Below are 12,108 nucleotides of genomic sequence, written 5' to 3' on the forward strand. Positions count from 1 at the left end.
TAAATAATATGGTAAGCCATAGGAATATCTTGTTTGTTTTTAAGTAATCTCTACACCCAATGTGGGGCTTGAACTCACGACCTTGAGATTGAGAGTTGCATTCTCTACTGACTGAGCCAGCCAGGTGCCCCTGAACAGTATGGTAAGCCATAGGGTTATTTGAGCTGGATCTGATTTCCACTGGAGCCATTTTTCCCCCCAAAATATTTTTAAGGGAGGTGTTGGGAAAGACTAAGGAGTATTTCTTACAGAGTGACTGCTTTGCAAAGGCTTAAATAGCAGGAAAGAAGTTTTTTGTCAACACTTCTATCTCAGGTTAACTGTTCTAACTACATAGAAGATGTCTTTGGTGTTCAAATGACCAGCTGTTTCGGGGGGGCAGGCCCTGACAAGTAGGGGGTGGGGTCAGAAATGCTAAATAACCTTCAGTGCCTTTCCAGTCCTCAACTCTCAGCTTTACCCTGCGATGGTGGCTTTGGCTCATGCCCACTGAGGTTGGCATTCTAGCCTTGGGAAGGAGAGCAGGGAGGAAAGTTCTAAGGGTGGCTCAAGTACCCTGGGGGATCCTGGAGACCTTTTCATGGGATCTGTGATGTCATTACTATTTTCCTAATACTAAGATGTTATTTGCCCTTTCCACTCTCATACTCTTAGGAGCATAAAGTGAAGTTTTGCAGAGGCTAATGACAGGTGATATTGCAACAGAATGAATGTGGAAACAGCCCTTGGTCAGCGGGAGGGCATCCGGGCTATGAGCAGACACGCTTTAGATACCAGCAGTGATGGCCTAGATGCATTTTATTGGTTTTCTTTCAGAATCCTACAAAAGAGCAAAGTTAAAAACCAAGTCCCTGGCAAGAGAGTAAACCCTTTCTCTTTCACAAGAGCCCTCCACCTCCTCCCTTGGTCCCCAGCTGTGTCTGCTGTGCTCCATGGGCGTGGAGGGCTTGCTACTTTCAGCCCCCACCAAGCCCTGAAAGGGAAAAGACCTACCACCTAGCAATCCCTGCCTCTCAGCTCTATCCCCCACATGTTGATCCTGGTTACAGAAGGCCCAGGTAAGAAGTATCGGGACCCAGTAAGAGTTCTGAACCCCAGAAGGTCATGGCCAAGGCACAATTCATGAAGAACACTTCGTTCTCCTGTTCGGTGCGCCCTAGAAACCCTGCTGGGCCCAGCGCCTGCGAATAGAGAAAGAAATCAATGAAAACCCATCAGCTTCGACCCTATTGCCCCAGGAACAAGAGAAGCCAGACTGACATATAAAGTCGGGCAGGTTGTGCATAGCACAGAGATGCCCCATCTGAGCAGGGACTGATATCATCATGGACGCTGTGTATGGCTTTTACATTTATCGCAGACATTTGTTGTAAACATGACCAGCAGCCTCCCTGTCCCATATCCCTGCTGTTACCATCTCACTCCCAGGGGTCAGCTGCATACTCTCAGTCCAGGGAGGATCCGAAGTCAGGGCTTTATCCGGTTGCTGGTGCAGATAAATACAATCCGACTTGAAGGGGCAGCGGCCATTCCCTTGCATGAAGAATCGGCATCGGATCTGGCTATGAGAGGACAGAGGGGAGAGAAGACTGTTGCCTGCAAGCCCTGTTGCCCCAGGAAAAAGGCTGACAGGTAAGGTTGGGTAGGTTGTATATACCACAAAGGCGCAGCCCCCACTGGCATCACAGTGTAGAGTTACTACATTTATTACAACTATTTTCCAGCAGATGGCAGTAAAGTGTCTTAAAGGACGCCTTTCTCTAAGTCCCGCAAGGTCTATTTGGGCCAGCAAGTGCTCCTGGGAATCTCTTTTCCTTCTTCGCACTAAGTTTCAATAATACCACCAACGGAGTGAAAGGTCAGATACAGGAGAGGCTTGTGGGCAACCTGTGATCCACTTACATAGGACCAGCTTGCTTCTTGCTGAGAAGGATGGATGAGAGGGAGAAAGAAAAGTGTAGATGCCTGTTAATAGCCTTTCCTCTGCATTATCACTCCCTGCCCCACACCTTTGAGTCCTGACCACTGCCTGCAGTCCCAGTGCGAATGCAGGATCCCACGGACTCTCCAAGCTGGAAGCCTGGGAATCCTTCTAAACGACCGGCCCTTCCTCTTCTTCCTCCTTCTATTTACCCAAACCTAGTGTCAGACAGGACCCCCTCCATCTGGACAGCCTACAAAAACCCCACACTCAACCTGTCCAAATCCCCCATCAGCTGCTCTCTGCGCTCATGTGATCGTGCCATCCTGTGGCCACCTGTGCTGAAAATATTCTTCATCTTATTATTTTTAAAAGATTTTATTTATTTATTTATTTATTTATTTATTTGAGAGCACGAGAGAGAGCCTGAGCAGGGGAAAAGGGGAGAGGGAGAGGGAGAAGCAAACTCCCCACTGAGCTGGGAGCCCAATGTGGGGTTCAATCCCAGGACCCTGGGATCATGACCTGAGCCTCGGGCAGACATTTAGCAGACTGAGCCACCCAGGCACCCGACTGTCCTTATCTTAAATTTTCCTTTTCCACCTCACAGTCAGTTGGCCACCCAGGTCTGGCCCTTTTTCCTCTCAAGTGCATATCCCCCCGCTTCCTCTCAGGATGCACTGGGAGTCAGAATACCTGGGTTCAAACCCCACTTTCTCACTGAAGTCGGAAAGACCATGCCTCGGTTTCTTCTGCAGCATGAGGATCATAGATGCCCCACTTCATGGAACTGATAATGTGTGAAGTCTGTCATACATATTAACCCCTTCATCTACCTGTCTCCTACCACCCCCGGGCCTGGGTGCTCCCTGCTGGCGACTCCCGACTGGTACCCCGGATGCCAGTAGTTCCCCACTTTGGCCCGTCTCTGCTTGGAGTGCTCTTATTTCTCTCCTCCTGAGGAGCCCCTACTCCTCTTCCAACAGCCAGCTCAAATACTTCCTCCTTTGTGAGATTCACCCAGGAGTTTTGTCTCAGTCACTGGTTGATCCAGCTGTTATGGTTCATGGACAAAATCCAGGTGACTTCTCAACACGGTTGAACGTCTCACAGGTGGAGACAAGACCTTTTTCTATCCCACCCTTTATCCAAATATACTTTGCGTGTGTTGAGTATAATTAACCCTTTGGGAAGGTGTAATTAAGAACCTGGAATTGTACGTACTTCCAGATCTGGAAGTATGTCCACCCTCCACAAGAGATGAAAACCTGCCCACCTTTTCCCTTGCTCCGAGGGCTGACCTTTTGGTCTCCTTCCAGAGACCCCATGCTGTCAAAGATCACCCACGCAACATGTATTCCTATCAATTTACCTTCTTGCTTAAAAAAAAAAAAATCAGAAGTAAAAGCTAAGCAGGGCTCCTCGGTTTGCTGAGAAAACTGGAGATGCCCCGCACTGCCCCTGAGCCCAGCTGGCAGAGAAGCTTGGGTTCGGTGTGCTGCTGCTGTCTCAGTCACTTTCTGAAATAGTGGAAACAGCTCACACCCTCATCTGCCAACTCCATCACTCTGAACTTCTAGGATTTGGGGGATCCCAGGCTGGGAACCAAGGCTGAGCCGGAGTGGAGCAGGGGCTGCCTTCCCCTCTCCCCTACCCTGTCATGGTCCTCCTGCCAGGCTCACCTGGTCCGAGCCTTGAAGTTCCTGATGAGCTGCTCCTTCTCAGCCCCTTTGCTCACCCAGAATTTGTGGGGGATGATGTAGCTGGAATGGACCCGGCACTGGGGACAGGCCCTGTGGGGGTGGTGGGGTGGGAGAATAGTCACAAGCCCAGACCTCTCTGAGGGGCTTCCCTCCCGGCTCCTCCTGACACTGACTTGATGGGAAGTTCTGGGGGTCCTTCCTCCACGTGCGCAGGCAGCCCAGGCAGTGGGCGTGGCTACAGTTGGGCAGGATGCCGAAGATCCGCTCAGCCTCGGGCTTGTCCCACCCCCTCTCCATGCAGATGCCACACACAACGTCCCGACTGTCCTGCTCCCTCTGCGGCCACACGCAGGGTCAGAGCACATCCCCCCTCCCCCCACTTGCAGACACACCACTGCCCCAAATACAGCCCCGGGGACCTCCAGCTGGCCTGGGCGGCTCAGAGGTCCAGCATGGCATCCTCTGCCACTGCCCCTCCCCCACTACCTGCTGCACCTCCTGGTCCAGGCTCTGAAGTGGGGCCCCGAGCTCCCGGACCGGATCTGACGTAGCCCGATGTTTCTGGGAGTAGCTGTGTTTGTCGTCAGCAGCTGTTGGGGGAAACTGGGTCCATTCATTCGTTGACTCATTCATGCAACATGTACCCGGCACCTGCTGCACGCAGGGCTCGACAGCTACACCAAGTGCGGCCCCGAGTAGCTCAGACTCCAGGTGGAATTGGAAGGCTCTGATACCACCATGGAGAACTACTCTGTCTGATAACAGCAGCCACTGGCCACGTGTGGCTATCGAGCACCTGAACCGCAGCTAGTCTGAATGGAGATGGCCGGAAGTATAAAATGCACCTGAGATTTCAAAGCTGAGGACCAAAAAGGACTCCAAAATATTCCATTAATAACTTCTTTAGATTGATTACAGGTTGGGATAATATTAAATATAGAATTTTTTTTGGATATAGAATTTTTGATAAATCGGGTTAAATGTAATAAGAAAATTAAACTTCACCTGTTGCTTTTTACCTTTTTTTTTTTAAGTAGGCTCCACACCCACACCCGGTGTGGAGCCCAACACAGGGCTTGAACTCAAGACCTGAGCTGAGATCAAGAGTCAGATTTTAACCAACTGAGCCACCCAAGGTGTCCCTGCTTTTTACTTTTTTAACATGGCTACTAGAAACATTTAAATTGCATATGTGAATTGCAACTGCTTTGGAAAACAGCTTGGCAGTTCCTCAAAATATTAAATTTGGAGTCACGATATGATCCAGAAATTCTACTTTTAGGTATATGCCAAAGAGAAATGAAAACATATGTCCACACAAAAACTTGTACATGCATGGTTGTATCAACATTATTCGTAAGAGCCAAAAAGCAAAACAACTCAAATGTCCATTAACCGACGAATTAATAAAATGAAAGGCGGTACTTTCATACAGCAGAATCGTATTCGGCCATAAAAAGGAATGAAGTACTGGGCGCCTGGGTGGCTCAGTTGGTGAAGCGTCTGCCTTCACAGCTCAGGTCATGATCCCAGGGTCCTGGGATCGAGTCCTGCATCAGGCTCCCTGCTCAGCGGGGAGCCTGCTTCTCCCTCTCCCTCTGCCCCTCCTCCAGCTTGTGCTCTCTCTCGGTCAAATAAATCAATAAAATCTTTAAAAAAAATGGAATGAAGTACTGATCCATGCTACAACATGGATGAACCTAGAAAACGTTGCCAAGGAAAAGAAGCCAGCCAGAAAGGGCCGTATGGTATGTGATTCCATTTATATGAAACGTCCAGAACAGGCAAACCCATAGAGACAGAAAGTCGTTTAGTGGTTGCCAGTGGTTGGGGAGAGGGGGGAGGGGAAGTGACTGCTAATGGGCTTCTTTTTGGGGTGATGAGAATCTTCTAAAATTAGAGAGTGGTGAAGTTTGTACAACACTGAATACACTCCACTCCACTGGATTGTATGGTTTAAATTGGTGAATTTGGATATTATATCTCAACCAAGCTGTTAAAAACTATATGCGTGACTTGTATTTCAGTTGGACAGTGCTGTATTAGAGCAGTCATTTAAAAAATAACCGCTCACATTTAGTGTTTACTCTGTGCCCGGTACCGTGAGCTAAGCACAGCACATTCATGGACTCATCGCACCTCCTAAGACCCTGTGAGACACGTAGTGTTATCAGTGTCCTTTTGTAGATGAGGACATGGACGTCCAGAGAGGTTAAGTGACTTATCCAAGATCACACAGCTGCTAAGTGGTGGAGCCGGCATTTGAAACTAGGTGCTCTGACTCCACAGGCACCATGATACTCCGCTTCTAGAACATAGACAACCACAGAGCTGGAGGAAAGTTTCCCTTCTAGCTCGGAATCTTGAGGTGGGAAAGGGATAGAAGAAATATAAACCTTGCTCAGAGACAGCACAGGAACCCCAGTTTCAGATCCCACTTGTGCCCCCCCCTCCAAGGGCCCCCGTTGACTTATGTGATGGTGAGAGGGATTTCCAGGAACTGCCACCAACCTCCTTGGCCTTGCTGGCCAACCCCGCCAGGCCGGGCCCCATGCCCCAGCAGGCCCCGGGCCAGTCCCAACCCACAGCTACGGAGGGCAGGTAGGTGGGCTCGGAGCCCCTGCGGGTCAGCCCCAGCCGGGGTCTCGGCAGGGCGACACGTGGCTCTGAATGGCGCCGGCCCCATTCCAGATGGCCAGGGGGCTGAGGGTGGTGATAGCTGCATTGGGAAAGAGAAGCATGAGACTCAGATGGACCCTCCAGGGCTCGGAGCCAGCTCAGCCTCGAGTTTGGAGCCGAGAGGGGAGAAGAGGCTTTGGGAAGATGCATGGTGCGTGGAGGGAGGATGCCTCCTGCATCCCCCACCCTCTTCCCCATTCGAGGAAAACAGTGCTTACCTGCATTGGTCTCCGTGGAAACAGAAGCCTCTCTGGAAGTATCTGCAGACCTGGGACACCTTCCTGTCTTGGGCAAAGTAGTAGCTCAACCCCCAGCGCCGGGCCCCTCGGGCAGAGGTCCTGAGAGGGTGTCTGAGTCACGCTCAGCCCTGTTTAGTTCCTGCCTTTGTGATCCTTAGACAGAGGCTGTAGGGTCACAGAGCACGGGCTCTGGAGTTGGTCCTGGGCTGGAATCCTGACCTTCTGGGGTTCCTGGGGTGGGCCGTAATTCAACTTCCCTAAAGTTTGGTTTCCTCACCCTTAAAATTAGGTTAGCAACACCTCATTGTTACCTCAGGGTGAGGGTTGTGAGGGTTCTTTTAAGATTTTGCACAACGCACGTAGTGGGTGCTCAGTAAATCCCAGTGATTACTCTTCCTTCCTCCAAGCACCAGACTCTTGTGGGTTCTGGAGTCAGAACTCTGGGTTCAAATTTTGGTACCAGGGCCAGCCTCATGGGCAGAGATCTGTAGTCACACAGGGGCCTTGCGCTTGCTTAAATGATCTGCTGCTGCCCTCTCGAAAGGATTACATTAAAAAATACATTTTATTTATTTGAGAGAGAGTACGAGCGGGGTGGGGAGAGTCAGGAAGAGGAAGAAGCAGTCTCCCCACTGAGCAGGGAGCCCGATGTGGGGCTCGATCCCAGGACCCTGAGACCATGACCTGAGCCAAAGGCAGACATTAACTGACTGAGCCACCCAGGCGCCCCTGAAATGATTACATTTTTGAACAAGGACCCTGATACTCATTTTGAACTGGGTCCCCCAGATTACATGGCTGGTTCTACCTGATACCGCTACTTGCTTGTGTGAGCTTGGGCACACTTTCCATGCCTCAGTTTCTTTATTTGTAAAATGGGGATAATATTAGTACCTATTTCATGGGGTGAGGTCAAATTTAAATGACACAATATATTTAAAGACAGTATATGGGGGCGCCTGGGTGGCTCAGTTGGTTGGGCACCTACCTTCGGCTCAGATCATGATCCCAGGGTCCTGGGATCAAGTCCCGTATCAGGCTCCCTGCTCACTGGGGGGTCTGTTTCTCCTTCTGCCCCTCACCCCTGCTCTCGTACTCTCTCTCACTCAAATAAATAAATAAAATCTTAAAAAAATAAAAAAAATAAAGACAACGTATATAGCAAGCCCTCAATAAATCTTAGCTGTTTTTCTTTTGCTTTCTTTTTTTTTTTTAAGATTTTATTTATTTATTTGACAGAGAGAGAGAGACAGCCAGCGAGAGAGGGAACACAAGCAGGGGGAGTGGGAGAGGAAGAAGCAGGCTCCCAGCGGAGGAGCCTGACGTGGGGCTCGATCCCATAACGCCGGGAACACGCCCTGAGCCGAAGGCAGACGCTTAACCACTGTGCCACCCAGGCGCCCCTCCAGTTTTTATTTTAATTCCAGTTAGTCAACACACAGTGTTAGATTATTTTCAGGTGCACAATACAGCGATTCATCCCTTCCATCCATCACTCTGTGCTCATCACAAATGCCCTCCTTAATCCCCATCACCTATTTGCCCCATCCTTTGACCCTCTCCCCTCCGGTCACCATCAGTTTGTTCTCTAAGAGTCTGTTTCCTGGTTTGTCTGCTTTTTCCCTTTTGCTTGTTGGTTTTGTTTCTTAAATTCCACATATGAATGAGATCATATGGTGTTTGTCTTTCTCTGGCGGACTTATTTTGCTTAGCATTATATTTCTCTAGCTCCATCCATGTCACTATAAATGGATCAAAATTATTTAAAAAAATTTTTCATAGGTGCTGCCAATCTTCCCTTTCTGGAGGCTGTGCCCATGTCTACTCCCAGCAAGAGTATGAGAGTGCCTGGTTTTGCACACCCTTGCCAACACAATGTCGTCACACTTGTTAGTATTTGTTAATTTGGTGATTTAAAAAATAGTGTCTCATTGTAGTTTTAATTTGCATTTCTCTTCCTATGGGTGAAATTGAGCATCTTTTTATATGTTTGTTTTTTAGGTAAACGCTATACCCAACACAGGGCTTGTATCCAAGACCCCGAAGTCGAGTCGTATGCTCTACTCACTGAGCCAGTCAGGTGCCCCAAGCACTTGTCATATGTTTAAGAGGCATTTCTTTTTCTATTCTTAGCCTTTGCCCATTTTTCTGTCAGTTGTTGACCTTTTACTTATTGATTTGTAGGTGTTCTTTATATATTAAGGAAATTAGCTCTTTTATGTCACACATATATATTTTTTTACATGGTTGATTTAAAATGTCTTATGGTTTTATTTTATTTTATTTTATTTTATTTTTTAAAGATTTTATTTATTTATTTGACAGAGATAGAGACAGCCAGCGAGAGAGGGAACACAAGCAGGGGGAGTGGGAGAGGAAGAAGCAGGCTTCCCAGCGGAGGAGCCTGATGTGGGGCTTGATCTCATAACACCGGGATCACGCTCTGAGCCAAAGGCAGACGCTTAACCGCTGTGCCACCCAGGCACCCCTGTCTTATGGTTTTAGCTCTGGAAATTAATTTTTAAGATGTATATATAGAGTAAGGTTTTTCATATTTTATTTTATAAACTCCAAGTTTCATGTGCACTGCATGAAACTTAGAAACTTTTGTGTGTATGGGACAGACTTTTGAAAGGCTTATCCACTTCAAGATTATATAAAAATCTTTTCCCATGTGTTTCTTCCAGTTCTTTTTTTTAACATTGTGTAAATATATCAAGTGTATCCATTTTCCTGTTGATGAACGCTGTTTTGTTTCCAAGTTTTTGTTATTGCTGCAGTGAAAGCCTATAGGAGTCTCTGTGTAATTGGGCGGGTTTCACAGCCGGCTACGGTGTCAGGTTGGCTTCACCCCGAAATACATTTGGAGGTTTACTTCCAGGACATCAGTGGGGAGTGCTCTCTGGAACAACAGCTGTAAGGAATTGGAAGGAGGCAGGATGGGGTAGGGAGAGAAGTTAAACTGCAACATAGTTGCCGCAGAAAGCTTGTCTCTGGACAGGGATCACTGGGGTGATCCTTCAAGCTGTCCCACACTGGGGCAAGGCGGCTTGGCCTCATACCCCAGTGTTGGCTATAGGCTGCCCTGGGCGGTGGCCTCATCCTGGGCAAGGAGGCTCCCTTCAGCAAGAGCACTTCCTGAGAGGAAGTCAGCTGGGAGCCCTGCAGTCATGGAAACGAATGGCTAGGTCCTAAGCTCCGTGACGCCCCCCACAGCAACCACAGGCACATTTAGCTTTACTAGGTTTTACCAAGCTGTTTCTCAAGTGGATTATACCATCGTCTACTTCCTTCTCAGCATATGAGAATTTGTACTGCTCTTCTTCCTGTTGACATTTTCCATCTTGGTTTTCCAGTACTATTTTCTGGATAATTTCAATAGGTCTTTCCTGAGGTGCAAAAATGACCTCTTTGGTGGTATCTAACCTGCTGCTTCTTCTTCCTTCCTTTTTTTCTTTTTTTTAAGAATTTATTTATTTATTTGAGAGAGAGAGGGAGAGAGAGCACAACCAAGGGGGAGAGGGAGAAGCAGACTCCCCGCTGAGCAGGGAGCCCAATGTGGGGCTCAATCTCAGGCCCCTGAAATCATGACCTGAGCTGAAGTCAGATGCTTAACCAATGGAGTCACCCAGGCTCCCCTTATTGCTGAAGTTTAAAGAACTATTACAAAGATAGTAGCTTCTAATTCTCTTAAGGCTTCTTTCTTTTCCCCTTTCTTTCTTTTTCTTTCTTTCTTTCTTTCTTTCTTTCTTTCTTTCTTTCTTTCTTTCTTCTTTTTTTAAAGATTTTATTTATTCATTTGATAGAGAGAGAGACAGCCGAGAGGGAACACAATCGGGGGGAGTGGGAAAGGAAGAAGCAGGCTCCCAGCGGAGCAGGGAGCCCGACGCGGGGCCCGATCCAGGACCCTGGGATCAGGCCCTGAGCCAAAGGCAGATACTTAACAACTGAGCCACCTAGGCACCCCTACTTTCTTCTCTTTTAGTCTAAATATTTGATTCATTCGTCCTGAGCATCATTAAAAAGAGATCGACTTGCTCCCCCAGTTTTGCTCATGGGTAAAAAGCAGAGGTCCTGAGGCCCTGGATCAATATGCCTCTTCCCAGCTGAGTGACCCCAGGCACACCTGCTAATCTCTCTCATTGTGTGTCCTCACCTGTAAAGGGCAGGTGATGATATTTACCTGCAAGGTAGTGGTGAGAATTGAGAGGTGATGTATGTAGAATCCCTGGCCTGAAATAGGTGCTTAATAAAGAATATCACTTAGTAATACTAATAATAAGGTGACACAGCAGAGTGATGCCATCTCTTTGCAGCACTGGAAGCCAGGTAACAACAGAAAACTCGTACTGAGACGTGCCTTCTCCCCAGTCTAGTTATTTGGTGTCCTGTAGTCTTACCTCTTTAGTGCTGGGAAGAGGATTGGCCGTTAACAACTGAGCCAGTCTCCAACTTGACGTGAGCAAAAGGATAGGGAGGTGAGCAAAACAAATCAAGCAAACCAGAAAATTCCATCATAAGCAAGGCTATCAATTTCAGAGATGCCCCTGTTTCAAGCATTCCTCTTCCTCCTCCTTGGGTCCTATTCCCCTGGGGTTGTCACTCTCCTGGCTGAGATGAACCCTCTGGAACTTGACAGAGCTCAGATCGCTCTGGCCAGCAACAGCAAAAACAGGGAGGCAAGTGTCAGACTTGACCATCGCTGGGGCCGCTCATGTCGGAGCCGGTGTTCGTACTTGTGCTAGTTAACCGCCGGCTCTGGCGCCCACTCCTCCCCGTGCTCCTCTGTTCCGTGGGGGCTGGAAGTCTGCACACTACATTTCCCAGGCTCCCTTAAGGTGGTTTTTTCAGTGGAAGGTCCAGGTAGCAGACTGGAAGACAGAGGAAAGGAGAAACTGCCTCTCCAGCCCGGACTCCGATGGCGCTTCTGGCAGGAGCGGCTGGGTTGGAGCTCCAGACTTCCTGCTCAGGGGATGAGGTCCCCGGGGGCAGAGCAGCGGCGGTGACCGCCGGCACCCCGGCAGCCCTCAGTGTCGTGTGCGTGCACTCTGATTCTGCAGTCACCTTGGCGCGGCTTTGGGCTCCTGGTTCCTGCAGCGTCCGTGGGGATTCTAGCGATGCTGGCCACCAGGGGATCCCATTTCCCACGCAGCCCTGGGCTGACAGTGTCTGCCCCATTACTCATGGACGGCCTCGATTTCCCCCCTTTTGATCTGTCACTCCTTTCACTAGTTGGTCACAATTTCCTAAATTCCCCATTTTGAAATGTTTTGGGGTGTCTGTTTTCCTGGCTCGACAAGCACTGAAGTCTACCCTGAACTTATCTCACTGCAGTCGAGCCCACCGGCTGCTAAGTGCCGGGCTGTCCCGGAGCCTCCGAGAAGGTGGCACCCTGGGGGGGTAAAGGAGAAAACTGGGGTGCCGGCTGAGGAAAGCCCTGGTCTCTTGTGGGGGTGGTGCCTCCTGCAGGGCCCTTCGGAGACCCTCCCAAGCCCTCCTCACGCCGACTGGGTTGGTACCATGGCACCAAGGGCCGTTCATTCTCCCCCTCGTCCCCCAGAGGCTC

General features: G+C 49.1%; 1 protein-coding gene across 5 annotated transcripts; it reads right to left on the bottom strand.

The window, feature by feature from the left end:
- Positions 1 to 792: 792 nt before the first annotated feature.
- Positions 793 to 4,270, bottom strand: LOC121106109. Of its 5 annotated transcripts, XR_005838862.1 has the most exons (4): positions 3,798 to 4,064; positions 3,604 to 3,714; positions 1,415 to 1,562; positions 793 to 1,181 (listed from the first exon to the last, which is right to left on the bottom strand). XR_005838862.1 is itself a non-coding variant. In XM_040645201.1 (3 exons), the coding sequence occupies exons 1-3, from the start codon at positions 4,251 to 4,253 to the stop codon at positions 997 to 999; spliced, it is 447 nt and encodes a 148-aa protein (XP_040501135.1). In that variant the 5' UTR covers positions 4,254 to 4,270; the 3' UTR covers positions 793 to 996. The 5 variants fall into 5 exon arrangements, 4 of the variants coding, with proteins under 4 accessions (XP_040501135.1, XP_040501136.1, XP_040501133.1 ...); XM_040645201.1 differs by lacking the exons at positions 3,604 to 3,714; positions 3,798 to 4,064 and adding an exon at positions 4,111 to 4,270 and having other exon boundaries at positions 1,444 to 1,562; XM_040645202.1 differs by lacking the exons at positions 3,604 to 3,714; positions 3,798 to 4,064 and adding an exon at positions 4,111 to 4,270.
- Between the last annotated feature and the right edge of the window lie 7,838 nt (positions 4,271 to 12,108).

The sequence above is a fragment of the Ursus maritimus genome, unplaced genomic scaffold, assembly GCF_017311325.1.
Source record: "Ursus maritimus isolate PB19 unplaced genomic scaffold, ASM1731132v1 scaffold_30, whole genome shotgun sequence".
NCBI lineage: Eukaryota > Metazoa > Chordata > Mammalia > Carnivora > Ursidae > Ursus > Ursus maritimus.